This window comes from Loxodonta africana, chromosome 10 (assembly GCF_030014295.1).
Source record: "Loxodonta africana isolate mLoxAfr1 chromosome 10, mLoxAfr1.hap2, whole genome shotgun sequence".
Classification (NCBI taxonomy): Eukaryota; Metazoa; Chordata; class Mammalia; order Proboscidea; family Elephantidae; genus Loxodonta; species Loxodonta africana.
In genome coordinates this window covers 22,670,905-22,687,916 of record NC_087351.1, presented here as the reverse complement: position 1 = coordinate 22,687,916, position 17,012 = coordinate 22,670,905, and the positions used below count along the sequence as shown (strand labels likewise).

Genomic DNA, 17,012 nt, shown 5'->3' with positions numbered 1-17,012 from the left:
TTCTGGTTAACTCTGGTTCTAGTTCTCTGATCAGTTAAGCTTGATCAGCTTTCTGTGGCTGCCTTGCATGCTGTATCTCCTGCTTCTGAACTAACACAAAACCAACCAAACCCACTGCTATCGAGTCGATTCTGACTCATAGTGACCCTATAGGATGGAGTAGGACTACCCCATAGGGTTTCCAAGGCTGTAGTCTTTATGGAAGCAGACTGCCCCATCTTTTTCCTAAGATGTGGCTGGTGGGTTTGAACCACTGGCCTTTAGGTTAGCAGTTGAGTGCTTAACCACTGCCCCAAATTCTGCCAGGACTGACGGCAATGACTATCATCGCATTTCTTTTAGTTGTGTAAAAGAGAAGAAATTTCACAAAGATCTCATTTGATCGATATGTCTTCTATGCCGGTTATACCTGTATGCTCAAGAAATAGGTTACCCCCTGATTCATTTCATCATTCATCAATTCAGCATCTGGTAATGTCTAGGCATTGTGCTTAGTGGAGTTAGGTTTAGTGAGGAAAAAAAAAAAAAGATATGGTGCTCCTCATGGAGCAGGTGGGTCAGACATCAAGCAAATACATAGTTACAAACTGAGGTAAGCAAAATGAAAGAAATGCTAAGATGAAAACGTTCTATTATTATTTTTATTCCAAATGACTATCAACATGGAATTGCTGGTTTCTGTACTCCTCCCCTGGCCCATTCACCCTTCCCGTCTCCTCCGAAGGTCAATGCAAACACCCAGGATGGGCTTACCATTCCGCTGAAAGAGTGCCGCAGGAGAATCGCGTGGCCATACAGCAGGGTCCTGTGACCACCTCCTTGTGCTGCCTGTGGGGAATGAGGAAGGAAATGTCAGCATGCCCCAGTGGTGGCCTCTGACAGCAAAGCAGCGCAAGAATTCTGGGAGACACACTACAAGGAGAAGACCCACTGCAAAGCTCCCGGGAAATTCATTCTAGAAGCGTGTGGCCAGCCTGTGGGTGGGAGCAGACTTGTGACCACAGCCATGCAAAACATCTCTGGGAGAGGGTGTGTGGGGCCAAGCCACTTCTCAGAAAGGGCCCCTGCCCAGGACCAGCAGAAACCCAGAGCTGCTTTACCAGAGAAGCATGTAAATGAGATAGGTACTGCTTACCTTCCTTTGAAACTTCTCAGAAGCGTTCAGAGTAAGAGAGAGAAACAAATGTGATGTAACTACAGCCTAGCAACAGAAAGGCAGCGCAGTAGGCAGGCATATGGCAACATTCTGTGCCTTGCAGGTCTTTTCCCTCCAAGGCACTGTGCCTTCTGCCCACTCAAAGGTCCTATTTACACAAATCTCACCAGCAAGAGATGGCTCTGAAATCCAGGACTTTTAACGGGGTAAGCAATTATGCAGGAATAGATCCTTCACAGTTGAGAGACCACGTAGGTGTCTTCTCTGCCTCACCAGGAAGCCCCACTATTCCTGGCTCTGTGGCAGCCCAAACCGTAGGAGAGGGAAGCATGAGAGGAAGAGATAGTCCAACATAACACCACTTCTGTCTGTTTCTTATTTTTTCCCTTAAGCCCATTGGTGCTCACGGGTACCTCTGGGGACCAAGTACTTTTTCTGCCTCTGAAGGTTTACTGACAGTGCGTGCTGCCATAAGGAAGGGGCCTTTAGGACTGTTTGAAACCGAAGAAACGGGCATGTGCGACAAATTACTGTTTTTACAGAGTATTGTGTGAGATGTCTGAAGGGAAGGAAAAATTGAAATTTTGAAAATTTTCATTCGTTACATGTATGTACTGACAGACCCTGGTGGGGACTCTGGGATATAATTAGTGTTACTTCTTATGAACCACCAAACATTTAGGGTAGGCTTGCGGGAGGGGGCAAGAAAAAAAAAATCCATACTACCTACCAAAAAATTCAGACACACTCTATGATTCAGCATGCTTCCACTAATAAAAACGCATGGTATCAACAAAAAATTCAAAGCAGAAAATAACTGATTCACGAAAAGGTTACTCTGATTCACACGAGGCTACAATGAACTGAAGAGTACATGATATAAGCAAAAAGAACCTAAAATTTATTTTAGTTAGAGGTGAGTAGATAGCAAGGAAAACAAATCTAGAGAGAATTCTAGAATTTTCTAGAATCAACAATTTTAACCTGTTACCCATGTCTCTTCCCATCATGCTAACTTGTCCTCCGAGATAGAGGTCAAATGTCTTTGATCATACACCCCCTTCAGGAAAATTTATTTAAGCACAGATCCCCAGTCCTTCCCAAACATGCACAAAAAGAGAGTCCAAGGCCTGAGATAAAAATTAATTATGAGCAGAAATTCTAATATTTTTCTTCTATACACCAAAGGCACCTCTTCTGTACCCACAGGTATATAGCTCAGTGGGGTGAGGGAGTCAGTTTGAGGTCCTGCTCCTCTCCCCTGCCTGCTTTCCCAACAGACAAGAGCCATGAAGGGGAGGGGGAACCAGGAGGTGTGAAGAGAAGGCAGAGGTCTGGATAATCAGTCCTTGAGTAATTTCATTTCAACTTTATTTGGATTAACAGAATCACTTCTGTCAAAGAGGTAGTTTTTCATGTCATACAACGAGCCTGAAGAAAAAAGATAAATGTAGTACCATGTTCAAACTATATATATGGATGTTCTTTTTTCTATCGCTCTAGAGATATTTAAGGGCTCTCCAGACTTTACCACTACATAGGAATTACAATGTTCTTCACAATATTTCCAAGTTTCTTGAAACTGTTTTTATAAACTTCAGTTTCTATATTTACAAATGTATGTCAACAGCTTACGTTAAAATTAGTCATGCTAAATTTTCACATCTTGTCAGTCTAACTGAAATTTTCCTCATGAACTTGTATTATTGCAAGTCTATTCTTTAATTGGAGCCCTGGTGGCTCAGTGGTTCAGAGCTAGGCTGCTAACCAAAAGGTTGGCAGTTTGAATCCACCAGCCACTCCTTGAAAACCCTATGGGGCACTTATTCTCTGTCCTATAGGGTCGCTATGAGTCAGAATTGACTCGACGGCAATGGGTTTTTTGATTTTAGACTTTTTAATTGATGGCTGCTGGATGCTGATGTTTTGTATTATGCTGATGTTTATGGATGTTGTGGGTGTATAGTCCCAAACTAGTCGGATGTCTCAGGTTGAACAACTAACGAAATTATATTTCCTACTCTTAACTGTGGAAACCCTGGTGGCTTAGTGGTTAAGAGCTATGGCTGCTAATCAAAAGTTCGGCAGTGTAAATCCACCAGGCGCTCCTTGAAAACCATGAGGGGCAGTTCTTCTCTGTTCTATAGGGTCACTATGAGTTGGAATTGACTCGACAACAATGAGTTCGGTTTTTTTGGTATTCTTAACCATCAGCCACACATTACTCCAATTCTTTGTGCTTATCACCTAATGCAGGAACCCTGGTGGTACAGTGGTTAAGAGCTTAGCTGCTGACCAAAAGGTCGGCACTTCGAATTCACCAGCCACTCCTTGGAAACCATATGGGGGCAGTTCTACTCTGTCCCATAGGGTTGCTATAAGTTGGACTGATTCAATGGCAATGGCTTTTGTGAGTAATGGTTATGTGAGTAATCATAAGAATTACAGAGTTGAACCCAAAAAGTGGCACTGACAAGTCTGTGCTGCTCTCATTCTCTGAGCCTTTGAGAAGCATCTTTCTGGCCCTCATATCCCTTATTGACAATACCAACAGAAAAATATTTGCCAACCCCTACCCTATATGACCAGAGCGCTGGTGGTGCAGTGGTTAAGAACTCAGCTGTTAACCAAAAGGCTGGCAGTTTAAATGCACCAGCTGCTTCTTGGAAATCCTATGGGGCAGTTCTACTCTGTCCTATAGGGTTGCTATGAGTCGGAATCGACTCGATGGCAGTATGACCTGGTTACCTTCTACCTCTCTGACTTCATCACCTACCAGTACCACTCTATCACTCCTGCTCCAGCAGTCTTCTTCTAGTCTTTTATTCTTCAGATAAACATGCTCCTACCGCGGGGCCTTTGCACGTGTTTCCTCCTGCCTGGAATGCTCTTCTTCTAATACTCTCATGGCTCATTCCCATTCTTTATTCATTTCTGAGTTTAAAAATCTCAGAAGCCTTCCCCATTCAGCCCCTCTAAAGAACAACTGCCCTTACTCTATCACATTTGCCTGCTTTATTATTTTTCAGGACATTAAATTATTAGCTTATATGAATTCATGTGTTATTTTTTATACATATCTACCCCTCTAGAATATCTTCTCCATGAAAACAGGGCCTTTGTTGTGCTATCTGCCGTATAAACATAACTTTTATCAATACCTGGCACATAGGAGGCACTCATTAAATATTTCCTGAATGAATGAATGAGGTTGTCACCTTGCCTCCATTTTACAGATGGGAAAAGAGAGGCATAGAGAATTTAAGATACTTTTCCATGATTGGCTTGTAAATGGTGAGCTTGGATTTGAACTCAGGTCTAACTACAAACTCTATTTCCATTATTTGGTGTTAATACTGGAAGAACATTCCAGGCAAGGTACGATACGCTACACAGATGAGAATGTGGGTCTGCACATGAGGGGATCCAGACTTAGCATTTGTGAGACTTCATTGAAATGGCAGCCCTGCCCTTGCTCCAAGTGACCTTGGCTATCACCACTGGCAGGAGGAGAAGATTCAGAACCACATCACAGGATGGGGTGGGGCAGGCAAACCTGGCAAAAGGCCCTGCTGTCACGTCCAGAGGATAAATGTCCACTAGATCATTAATTCAATTATCTTGCCTATAAGTTCAAAATTAATTTCCATCACTGACATTTCCTTTGATGGTGTCCCAGACAACACTGCCTCCCAGTAAGATAAATGGATACAGCAACTGAGGTGGGTGGGGGGTGACCCTCTACTTCTACCCAGCCATATATAAGTATATTAAGACTGTTAGAGCTCTAAGCCATCTTCTTTTGTAGGCTAGAACCTCAAATTCCACTTTGGGGGTTCCCAGGCTCTAGGAAGTCTTCCAAGTCCCCAGGAAGTCCCCTTGCTGGACCTAACATAACCCACTAGAGTTGCAGGGGTCACCTTCCTGGGAGGGCTTTCAGGGCATGAAATTGAGTCATTTTCTGGATGTGGATATGTGTACTTTAATTCTGCCCTTTCTTTCATACCCTACTTCTAGTCCACTCTTTGGCTATCAAAGAAAGAAAGAGGCCTTTCTAGAAAGTTATAGAACAATATTTACTGTACATGCTGGAGACCCCTTTACATGCTCCAGGAGGCTTGCATTTCCTTTGACACAGGTGACAACTAAATAATTAAGATAACTTATAAGCAAAAAAACAACCCAAAAAAACAATAATACCTAACAGCAGACATAAACAAAAGCAAACAACACTAGCTATAAAACAATGTTTAGGAATTTACTTAGATGAATGAAACCCTTCAAAATGAAACCACAAAACCTTATTTTATAACATATAATTTGATTTGATGAACCAGAAAGGTATACTCTGTGACCAAATAAGGATACTAATATTTGCAAATGCTTATTCTCCTAAATTTAACTTACAGATTTAGTGTTGTTTTAGTTAAAATTCTAATGGGATTATTTTGGAATTCAATAAAATTGTTATAAAATTATCTGAAAACAAAAACATAAAAAACTTTATTTTGAAAAGGGACCAAATTTTAGTAAATTAATTAATTCACACTGGTATGGGTTTGAAAAGAAGAATGTATCACAACACAGCCAGTCCATAAACAGATCCAACTATATAAAAATATATAAATGTGCTATCTGATAAAGAGTATGTTTAGTACAATGGAGGAAGCCAGGATTATTAAGGAAACGTTTGTGATATCTACATAGAAATCAGACAAACATTCAGTTAGATCCACAAGAAACATAAAAGATAGACTCTGGATGGATAAGAGAGTTAAATATTTCATTTTAAAAATTAAATTCTAGAACTAACACGTAATAAAATAGTCTATATCCCTTTATAGACCTAACACTTATCCATGCTTTGAAGCAATAGATGCACTCAAAGGAAATAAAAGACAGATATGAGTGTACCCCAAGACTACTGAACTTCAGAACAATGGAATCATCCAACATCTACTAGATGGCAGAAATATTTTGTATTTAACATGATGACAAAAACGTTCATATCTTATTGAAATGTATTGAAAAAAAATACACCAAGACTCAAAGAAATAGGCAAAGGATATGAAGAAGTGATTCATATCGGGAGTTAAATTAAAACACATGGAAAAAAATTTTTTTTATCTTTCCTAGTAATGAAAAGAATGACAACTAAAGCAGCTTTGATATATCATTTTCCATCCACTAAATTCACAAAAATGGGGAAAAAGCTTAATGCTGTTAGACTTGCGATTTAGCTGGCGCAATCACGTACGAGGTGGCGCTGAGGACAACACGTTTGGAAAGCTACATGGTAATATATAAAAAGAGCTGTAACGAAGTCTATAACCTTTGTTGTAGTAATTCTACTTCCGGACATAATCCAAGAGGAGCAAAAAAGTTATGCATATCATCGTAATAAGAACATGATAATGGGGGAAACAAAACAAAAGACCTTGAAAGACCTAAATATGCAGATCTAGAATGGCTGCTTTCAGGCACTGATGCCAGAACCCAGCCCTACCCTATTGTCAGAGGGAAACCAGAGGGAGAGGCAGCCTTTATTCAAGACGTCTCTGAGTTCCTCATAGCTCCCTCAGGCTCAGCTCCAGACTCCATAGGAAAAATCTCTTGCCACTGAGATTTACTCCTGCTTGGATCTCAAACCCACTGGCTCTTCAGACTGCCCCTTGTGGACCTTTCACTTTGGAGCCTGTTCTAGCTCCTGGAGATCTGGATTCTGAACTGCTTCATGCTTCTCAAGGCTGCCTCACTCAGCCATCAGATTCGAGGTTCACCTTCCCCTACTGCTACAGACCAGCTGATCACCCCCCTTGGTCAAACCCCCAAGGCCCTGCTCAAGCATCCTTCTTTTCTAGGAAGGGTGGACAGAAAGAACTGGTCAATATCATTCCAGCTCAAAATGACATCTAAAGAACTATGGGGAATTTTCCAAACAGGTCTCAGATTGTAAACTCCTGGGAACAGGGACAGTGTTTCCTCTTTAATGATGGACATTGGTGCAGTGTATTGGAATTTAGACGTGACGTCCGGGGGTGGGGAAGACACATGCACAGATTAGACTGACTTGGGGTCAAAGCCAGGGGATGAGAAAATAGGAATTCCATAAGCACACTACAGTCATCCGAATTCCCTTACTGTGTGGGAAACCCTGAAGAGCCCAACGCAGGACACTTCACGTGTTTCTTAATCAGGCACTCTACTCTTCAGATGTGCCCAAGTTTGCTTTTCCTGAGCTGAACAAAGATATCTCTTATATCGTATGGCGCCCAACCCTGGAATATAAAAACACTACACAAACAGTGAAAAAGAGGAAGACTATCAACAAGATGGATTGACACAGTGGCTGCAACAATGGGCCGGAGCATAACGAATGTGAGGATGGTGCAGGGCCAGACAGTGTTTGGTTCTGTTGTACATGGGGTTGCCATGAGTCAGAACTAACTCAACGGCACTGAACACCACCACCACCACAAACATGAGGTATCATTCCTTTAATCTGACACCTTGATCGTAACGGTATGGTCAATATGGATCCAAAACCAATAGAAAGAGGCACCTGAGCCATCAGCTAAGAAAGCCACAACTTCTTGGCAACACCCCCTGAAGAGGTTTCTCCTCCAAGAAATCCTTCAGTGCATCTGGGGCAACTCAACTAGGACAGTGCAGGCCCTTAAGATAAATGAACTTGAAAGGAGGCCATGTTCTTGGTATTTTTTATAGGCCTCTTCGGATACTGTTAAAAACCAAAATCATGCAATACAATTTTAATGAAGTTCAGAAAAGAGCAGTAAGGTGTGGTATCCTGCAGCCCTACATCTCCAAGTTCAATGGTCAGGGAAGTGTCTCCTGGTGACTTAATAAAAAGACAGGCCCAAATGTCCGAGACAATGAGGTTTAATTGGATACCACCTCCCTGCCCCCTAAGAAACAGTGGCTGAATCTGGCTGGCAGAAGGGCCTACAGGATTCCTGCTCCATCTGCTGCTATGTTCCTGTAGCAAGGTCACCTGGGTGACTGTGACTCCAGGGAGCCCCACCTCACACCTCCACAGCACTGCCCTATCTCTTCATATCACAGGGAGGAAGAAGGAAAGCTCCAACAGCAATATCAAAGACAGGCTATTCTCCTTTCTTTTGTTGTTGAAGCATGTAAACTTTGTGACTAAGCAGGAAACACACACAAACCCAAGCAAGCCATCCCCCACCACCCACCACCAAATTGTCAAATTTATCATTCCCACAATTTATAATTTATTGAATCCAGTCAACCTTCCCTCTCAGAAGCACCTAGAATTATTTTTTTCCTGAGAGAGAAGGTTCTCACAATCTCCTTTTTGTTCATGTCATTAATTTCACAACCACATGGAAATATCCCAGGACAAAAGGGTAAAATGCCAGAGCCTAATTTGAGAAACTTTAAATTCTGAGTCATGAGCATCTTTGCAGTAAAAGCCTGTACAGCAATGAGGAATTCTGTTCCAGGAAACGACTTGCCTGGCTTCTTTCTTGCACAGATTTGGCCCACATGGTAAATAAAATCTAAGAGATGGCTCAGGGGACCTGGGACCACAGAGGAGCTGCCGTGGTGAGCTCGAGTTGAATCTTCTCTGAGGTCACTTAGAGCAGGGGAAGAAAGAGCCCTTGGTGATGCTGCAGGCTTAAACCCTGAGGGCATGGCTGAAGGTGGCTGAGGAATCTCCTGCCATGCACATTTAAAAAAAAAAAAAAAAGTTTCTGACCCATGGGAACCTATTTAAATTTGTACAACCATCTTCCCTGCAATCTGCCCCAATCCACAAAGTTGGGGAACAAGCTAAATGACTTTTTGAGTTTCCCACTAGTCTTGGGATTCTACAAACACGGACCCTGATGCAGAAGGATGAGCATTCTCCATGGAGGGAAGAATGGTGGCTTTTGGGATATCTCCAGATTTGGCATGGGTTCATCCTGGACACATCTGTGGCCTTCTCTGGGCACAGAGACCACAGGGCAACCAGAGAGTCAAAATGGCAGCTCTAACACATATTTCTTACTATGGTGTCTTTTAAAATAACAAACTGGCAGGAGATATTTTTCAGTATATTAATGACATTTAGATTAATGGCAAGTATACTTTGCAAAGCAGTCAGGTGATTTTTTTTTTTCTGAATTAACTTTTCCCCCTTTCTCCTATAGCTAACAGAAAGATTTTTAAGAATCTGTCATTGCCAAGTTCATTTTTTATATAAAAGGACCCCCTCAGCCAAAATTGTTTTCTAGTCACTGCTTTAGTTTTTATTTGAACCATCTGTACCCCTCATCATTCATCAAGCCTTCTGAAGAAATGGTGGACAAGGCCACGTAGTATCAAGATCAAGCACTTTGACCAATATCTCTGTTCACCCAGTGTAGCATATAATGAATAGTTCCTACAAAGAATTTAACGTTTGTAGGTCAGATTGCCTTGGCATGAAAAATTGAACGCTGTCTCTAATCTACTATTTCTCTAGGGGGAAAAAAACTACTACTCATCTTGGGCATTTGCAGACAGTAGAAATTTTTATCATCGAACCCCTGTTGAGTCCTACTGTGTGCAATCACCTATACCCATGTGGGCTATAAAGCTGGAGAATGAGTGTATTATATTTTGTTGTCTGATTCTCCTTTCTCTCTCCTGTAAATCTTAAGCCTATTTTTTTTTTTCCTACTAGATGTCCTATACCAACACAAACTTTCTGTTTCCTTCATCCCCCTTATACTAGACCCAATTATGGTCTTTCTGACCGGAAACTGACTCATCCTGTTCTCTCGACACCTACATAATAAGCCTGGGGCCAAGTCTATATTTCCAAGCAGAAAATTCAAACAGCCTGGTTTTGTCTTGAAGTCTATGAAGTAGCTGTGGGTAGAGAAGCTGATCCTAAAGGTTCTGTGTACAATGGCCTGTGCATATATAGAGTAACAGGTATTCCTAATATTTCCCACCTGTCTTTGGGCCATAAGCTTCTCTGAGGGCAATGGCATGGTTCTTCTGACTCTCTCATGGATTCAGCCCAGAGATGTGGCCCTCAACCCTAGCTAAACACGAGAATTACTGGTGAAGCTTTAAAAATGAAAACCAACCACCAACACCACCACAACCGCCACCACCACCAAAAACCACAGCACAGAAGACTGGGGCCCTTTCCCTAAGATTCTGATTCGGTGAGACTGTGGTTGGGCCTGGGCTTCCAGGTAATTCTGATACATAGCCAGGCTTGAGAGCCACCCCTCCAGGATTGTTCCAGCTGTACTGAGCCCTCCGTTCAAATAATTGGTGTGATGCTTGCTGTCAAGAAATACTTCTCTGTCCTCAGATGCTCCTTTCCCTTTTCCTCAATATCTTTAAGACTAATGTCCTACTTGCTATGCCTCTCCATCTCTCAGCTCTGCTCCAACACATGTGACAGAAGGAAAGATATGACTGAATTCCTCCTGCAAGATCTGTGTGCAGTGAGGACTCTAGGCCAGTCAAATTCAACAGAGAAAGGGTTCTAGGCCCACCAAGATCAACCTTGGATTTATCTATCCTCACAACATGGCAAGTCCGCTGGACCCTTCCTCTACCTGTTTTACATGCAATCTGAAGCTCCTGCTACACCTTTCCGGACTCTACAGGGCCTGGGAAGAGATTGAGTTCATGCCAAGAACACGTTGGGTCAGGAAGAAAGGGACTTTCATTATTTCTTCTCTTAGTACTTGGTCAGCCCTCCTTGAAGCTGCCAGTATCTCTGATCTTAACTTTTACGATGCCCTCTATGCCTTGCAGGTCCCCAGACCTTGAGAGTACGTTAATGTATTCTGCATTCCTATTTACTGTGTTCTACTTTTCCTTCCATGTCTGGAGGGTTAGTTTCTTTCAGAGTGCTCTGAATCCTTGAACACTTGGGGGACACTATTCACATGGCTGCTTTCAAAAGCCCACCTTTCAGAAGTCTGGTTTCGGTCCAAGTGTTCCTCCCACACACTGCTTTTTATTTTTAAAAAGCACTTTTGTCAAACAGAAAAATAGAAAGTTCAAAGGAAAAAAGTCTTCTCTGCTGATCTGTGAATGCAAGTCAGGACATGGAGAGGGAAAGCAAGCACCTCTGATCTATTTTCTCCCCATTGTGTGAGGAGCAAATTCATCACCCTGATGGGGGAGGATAGCCTACTGGGACTGACGGTAAAAGCTCACTTCCCCTGAGCTGGAAGAAACCATGGCAGGCTTTGTGGGCAAGGGAAGGATACATATCAAAACCAGCATCTGCTATTGTGAGAGGAGGAAAAGAGGGCTGGCTCAAATATATCAAGTCTGGTTCACAAGTTGGAAAGCAAGCAAACAAACAAACAAACAAACAAACTCCTAAAATCTCAGTTGTGCTGACATTTGCCTCCTTCAATGGATGGAGGAAAGTATACATCAATCATTCCCCAGTGGGGTTGGTAGTTGCCATTAATGCAATGAGATGACTTGGTATCGAAAAGAACGTTGCAGCTGACCTCTGCTCTTTATACTGAGAGTGATCACGACTGACTGTGAATGATCTTTAGAATCCCAAAGAAGCAAATACGTTATTTAAGTGAAGCAATTTGTGACAGTCCACAGTGAGAGGGAGAGTCAGAGAGATGGATCGACTGACTTGAGTCAGGTCAGGTGCCAGGCTATACAAATGACTGGTCAATGCATTACTGTCCAGTAATCAATATGCATCTACAGCTATTAATGCAACTTGAAGAATTAAGAAAGATCTCCCTTGATGTACTAAAAACTATGCCAGAAGACAGAAATGACACATAGTAGGCGTTCTACATGTGCTTTTAAAGTAAATGGAGAAAGTTTTTTTTTTTTTGAGAAACATAGTCTCATAATGTTTGATTAAACATAGACTAATACAGTCGTGGACCGTGGGAACTGTTAGCTCAAAGAGAGAAAAATAGTAAAGTCTAATATTAAAGTAAAACAGGAAAACAAACAACAGTGAGGGTAGAAGTACTGGAGTTATCACTGTGAACCTTAAATTCATGCCCTTTACAAAACAAAATAAATTCTCACTTTACTTCTAAGATGATTTAAGTAACTTTTAAGATGATTTAAATAACTTCTTTTCTGGTATCTTACTACTACCTCCTTCCTATGGTTACACGGAACTCTGTAATATGCATCCTGAACACCAAGTTTGGTCTTTATTATTACTCTTCATGGCAACAAAACCAGGGATATTTAAAGAGTTGCCCAATTTCATGTTTCGGGACAGAAAAGTTACAATGGGACTAGGCTGCCTCACTCTTGTAAAGAAGCAAGGCTGCTCTCAAAGGCGTCTCTGGCAGTTCTAAAAAGGATAACACGTGCTCCCTCTGACCAAGCAGTAAAAATCTGACCCAAAGAGAAAATGACAACAATTTTAGGACATGTTGACGATTTCAAGAGAGACATGAATCTAGGATGTATTAAAACCTGAATGGATAGCACAGCGAGCGAAAAGGTCATTATAACACACTCGAGTTTCCGACATAGTGTTTAAGTAGCGATTATTAGTTCAAATTACATGTGTCCTCTATAGATGTTATTTTTCAATGACTAGATTATAAAATAAGGACATAAATTAGAAAGACAGTTTAGAAGGTGGGAGAACACTGGGTAATGTAATTGGCTCTTGCCGCCTATTTTGTTAAAATGCTGACCCAGGCTGCCCTTTACTGGTGAACTACCACGGTGACCAGTCTTTTTTTCTGACAGTCTGAAAAACTGCAGACATTCCACCTGGGATAGAAAGAGCGCTGTGTGAGGCCTCGTGGGTTTCATACTGAATTGTCTGGAGCCAGTTGGGCCTAGCCTGGAAAAAGTATAGCAAAGTTTCAGAGGGGTGGGAACCTTAGCTTAGAATCCTCCCTCTCTGGAATCCACTGGAATCTGTAGAGAAACGTTGGAATTACCCTAAGATTTTCTTCTCCAGGTCAAGTGAAATAAATACAGCAAATCTAGTAGGTATGGAAACCTCTTGGTTTGGAGGGATACATACGTATATCTATATGTTAAAAGCAGGATCTTCTGGGTTGGCTATGCTTCGTGTTTGAGCTAGAGCTTAAGGATAAATTAAAGACGCCTTATTCAATGGAACATGGGGAAATGTAGGATATGGAAATATCGAGATTATTCTGGTACATTTTTAACATCGAAATTGAGATATCACTCTTCAGAAGAAGGGACTGTGGCAATTGATTTTTTCATGTAGTTTAACACAAGAAATTAAAATAGTAGAAGCGATTTTTTCTTCTCTTAGAATTATATTTTAGTAGCAAATTACCATAGGGGAAAAGGAAATGAAACAAGAAGGATAAAGACAAATAGAGTCCTTTTTTCCCTAGGGAGGTCAGCTTGGGAAAACAAGTTTAAATGTGGGAGATGTTGAGTGATACCTACTCGGTATACGAAAAGAGAAAAAAATACCAAGGTTACTTAGGAGAATTAAAATGAAGTAGGTTAGCATTACTTGGAAAAAGCACACAAGTTAATGAGTCCTTATGGGCAGACATACAAATGGGCTAAAAGGACTGGTAGAACTGATGAATATTTTGCATCTGTATAAGCACAAAAAAGTCGGTGAAACAAGAACCCAGTGGGAACGAACCTATTAGGACCAGGGTTACAACAAGGGTTGCCCCGGTAACACAACCTGATTAAATAAAATCTAATAAAAAGTTGCAAATGAAGTAAATAGTGTTAAAGGTGCACAATCATGGCTTAGGTAGCTCTACTTGGGGGAGATACAGTAGGGAGTTCCAAACGGATCTATGCCATAGGAAAAGAATGAGGTTATCAGAGGAGGAATTGGAGGCCCGTAGTAACAGGTTAATGTAAGGCTGTATTCTTGACAGCACCTGGGATACTGCAGACGTATTGTTCCTCCCGCTGACTTTGAAATCAGTGTCACTAATACATCATAGATCTGTCTATCTGTGTTGTTTCACCCGCTCGGGAGGAACACTGAACTGGGAAACGGAAGTTGTTCATTTTCCTGGTGACCCAGATCAATTGCCTGGGGTCAGAGAATTGGGGTTCCTGCTGTTTAGGCTGTTCCCCAGGCCCTTAGCATCACTCAGAGGTTAAGCTTGGCCAGAATGGGGTAAAAAAAAAGGTGCAGGCGTAGAACTGGGGTCCACCACACTATTTATGAACCTAAGGGGTTCTCAAATGCTAGCATTTTGTTAAATACTCACCCTCCATTTCCCCCATTATTGGAAATCTCTAGATTATGTTGGTGTAGGGACATGTTATCGAACCCATCTGAAGGCTGAAAGAGAGAATATGACTCTGGGATATCACACTATCTCAGGGCATTATTATTCAAATTTGTAGAAACCCCAGCATTGGATTAGGGATGGCAAACAGTCCCTTTATCAAAGAGGCCTGGGAAAATCACCATGGGGGTAGAGCATTGGGTAAAGTATCATGGGTAATAATATGCCTCCTTGTCCTCTGGGGCTGTGTCCTGAGCTAGCAGCACAGAGGGGAAGGTTATGATTGAGAAAATCAGGACCATAGCTCTCGGCTTGGATTGACTAAAGATGTTCCTGTAACTACAATTCAGTTATCTGTATTCATTGATAAAATCTGGAGATTTTTGCATCCTACCAATAATTCCAAAAATTTCCCAAACCAAGTCTCAAACTTTAGGAAATAAACAACTATTTAAAGGTATATACATAGCAAAAAAAAAAAAAAAAAAAAAAGTAATGCATTCAACTTACCTTTCTAAAATCTCATCAAAGACATGAAAGGGAGTGTTTTCAGGAATGGTCCTGCCCTGGATGTCCAGCTCGGGCCCCACCCCGACACAGAGAGCAGGATTCGGGGAGCTGGCCAAGGGAAAGCACCTCCCAAAGCAAATTCCGAGAGGCTATTCTTCAGAAGAAGCCTTAGTGGTGCCTGCCTCATTTTCACTGAACAAGCTTGAAATAACATCCCAGTTCTCCTGCCCACTGCCCTTTACATTATAAAAGCAGCTGAGCAGCAGAGGAACAGGGCTGGGGGAGCCCAGCCCCCACTGCACTTCAGTCAGGAGATGGTGGCAGGTGACTCCTATTATCTGCTGGCTCCAGTACACGCTTCTCTCCATAACACGAACAAAAGGAGGTACAACTGATGCCCATAAACTCAGATAGCGCCCCTCTCTCCACCATCACAGAGATCAGGCCTGTAGTTATCTACAAAAAATCAAAACCAAACCCACTGCTCTCAAATCGATTCCAACTCATAGAGACCCTATCAGACAGAGAGGACTGCCCCATAGGGTTTCCAAGGAGTGGCTGGTGGAGTCGAACTGCTGACCTTTAGGTTAGCAGCTGTGCTCTTATCCACTGCACCACCAGGGCTCCAGTTATTTCTAAAGAAGGAGGTAAATAATTACAACCAACAAGGTTGTACTTGCCTATCCTGCTTTTATTAAAAAGAAAAAAAAATTTAAGCAACATATCTGATATTTAGTAAAGTTACTTAGAACATGGAACTCAACAGCTGTACACAAGAATACTCCTTACGGACAAACAATTTTAAGAGTCAGTACAATTTCTACAAAAGAAACAAAACTGACAACCAACATAGTTGCCAATTTTACATTTTGCCCAGAAAGGGCATTCAGGACAATAAACAGCTGTCACCAACCATTATTATAATCTCAAAAAATAATAACAAACTAATTTATAACCTTACACTATAAAAAACACAAAGAAGGACATAACCCCCCAAAATAAAAACAGGCAGCCTTTTCAATTTATAAATTAGCTTATGAAAGAATTCCTACATTGTCCTTGCTTTCCTCATTTTCCTGCAGACTTGTGAATTCTTCAATGTGGGCAGACACTAGTGGATCCTGGGACAAATATTTAGGAAACTAATTTAGTTCAGAGCCCACATTTTGCACATGAGGAAATGGGGGCCTGGAGATGGCAGAACCGAGGCCAGAATGTCCAGCCCCTGACTGGTCAAGCACTTTCTTCCCTCACCCCAGAGCAACATCCACACACACTCAGAAACAAGGCTCAGCCCCTTCCGCACCTCCCACCACAGTACAAGTGTGAGCGTTAGGAACGGGAGGAGATACCTGGTAGTAACAGAAGCATTCTGCCTTCAGCTTTCCCCTTCTTACTTTGCAGGTGGTCACTCTAGTCCTGCCTTTACCGCACTGGTCTCCTCAATCTTCTTGTTCTTATTCCTGTTCCCTCTCCATCGATGCCACTTCATCATTCCAGATCCTTCTAACACCACACAGTGGTAACCAGAGGGTCACAGTTTTTACTCAAGTAAGGATTAAAATGCCAGCAGAGATCATGGTTTCTCTGGCACCATATTAACTGTGTTAGTGGAAAAGAGGAAGGACCTCAACGAGATGACTGACACAGTGGCTGCAACAATGGGCTCAAACATAACAACTGTGAGGATGGTGCAGGACTTGGCAGTGTTTTGTTCTATTGCACACAGGGTTGCTATGAGTGGCAATCGACTCAATGGCACCTAACAACATGTTAACTTTACTTCACCAGAATATCCAAATTGGTGCTTTTATTAAACTTTCATTAAATGGAAATACATTGGTGTTTTCGTTAGTTCATTCAACTCTCTCCCCAAATACATAATTTAAACTCTGGTGGCTATTAAAAATAAGTTACATGATCAAAGGACAAGTCTAATAAACCGAATGGTTTCTCTTCTCCCAGGGTTTCTTGAATTCCAAAAGCTTTTCTTTTTTACAAGGAAAGCAAAGGTCTTAAAACAGAGATATTCCACAAATTCAAACGTCTTACAATTTAGGATTAAAGCATATTCCTAAAAATACAGCTGAAATCCATTATTA

The 17,012-nt window shown here is 41.7% G+C and overlaps 1 protein-coding gene across 1 annotated transcript in view; it reads right to left on the bottom strand.

Moving 5' to 3' along the window:
* The window catches only part of RYR3 (ryanodine receptor 3), a 446,068-nt gene that overhangs the window by 368,965 nt on the left and 60,091 nt on the right, over window positions 1–17,012 (bottom strand). Inside the window, exon 6 of the mRNA XM_064291963.1 lies at window positions 754–828. Coding sequence (XP_064148033.1) covers window positions 754–828 — 75 coding nt within the window. The remainder of the gene's footprint in view (window positions 1–753; window positions 829–17,012) is intronic.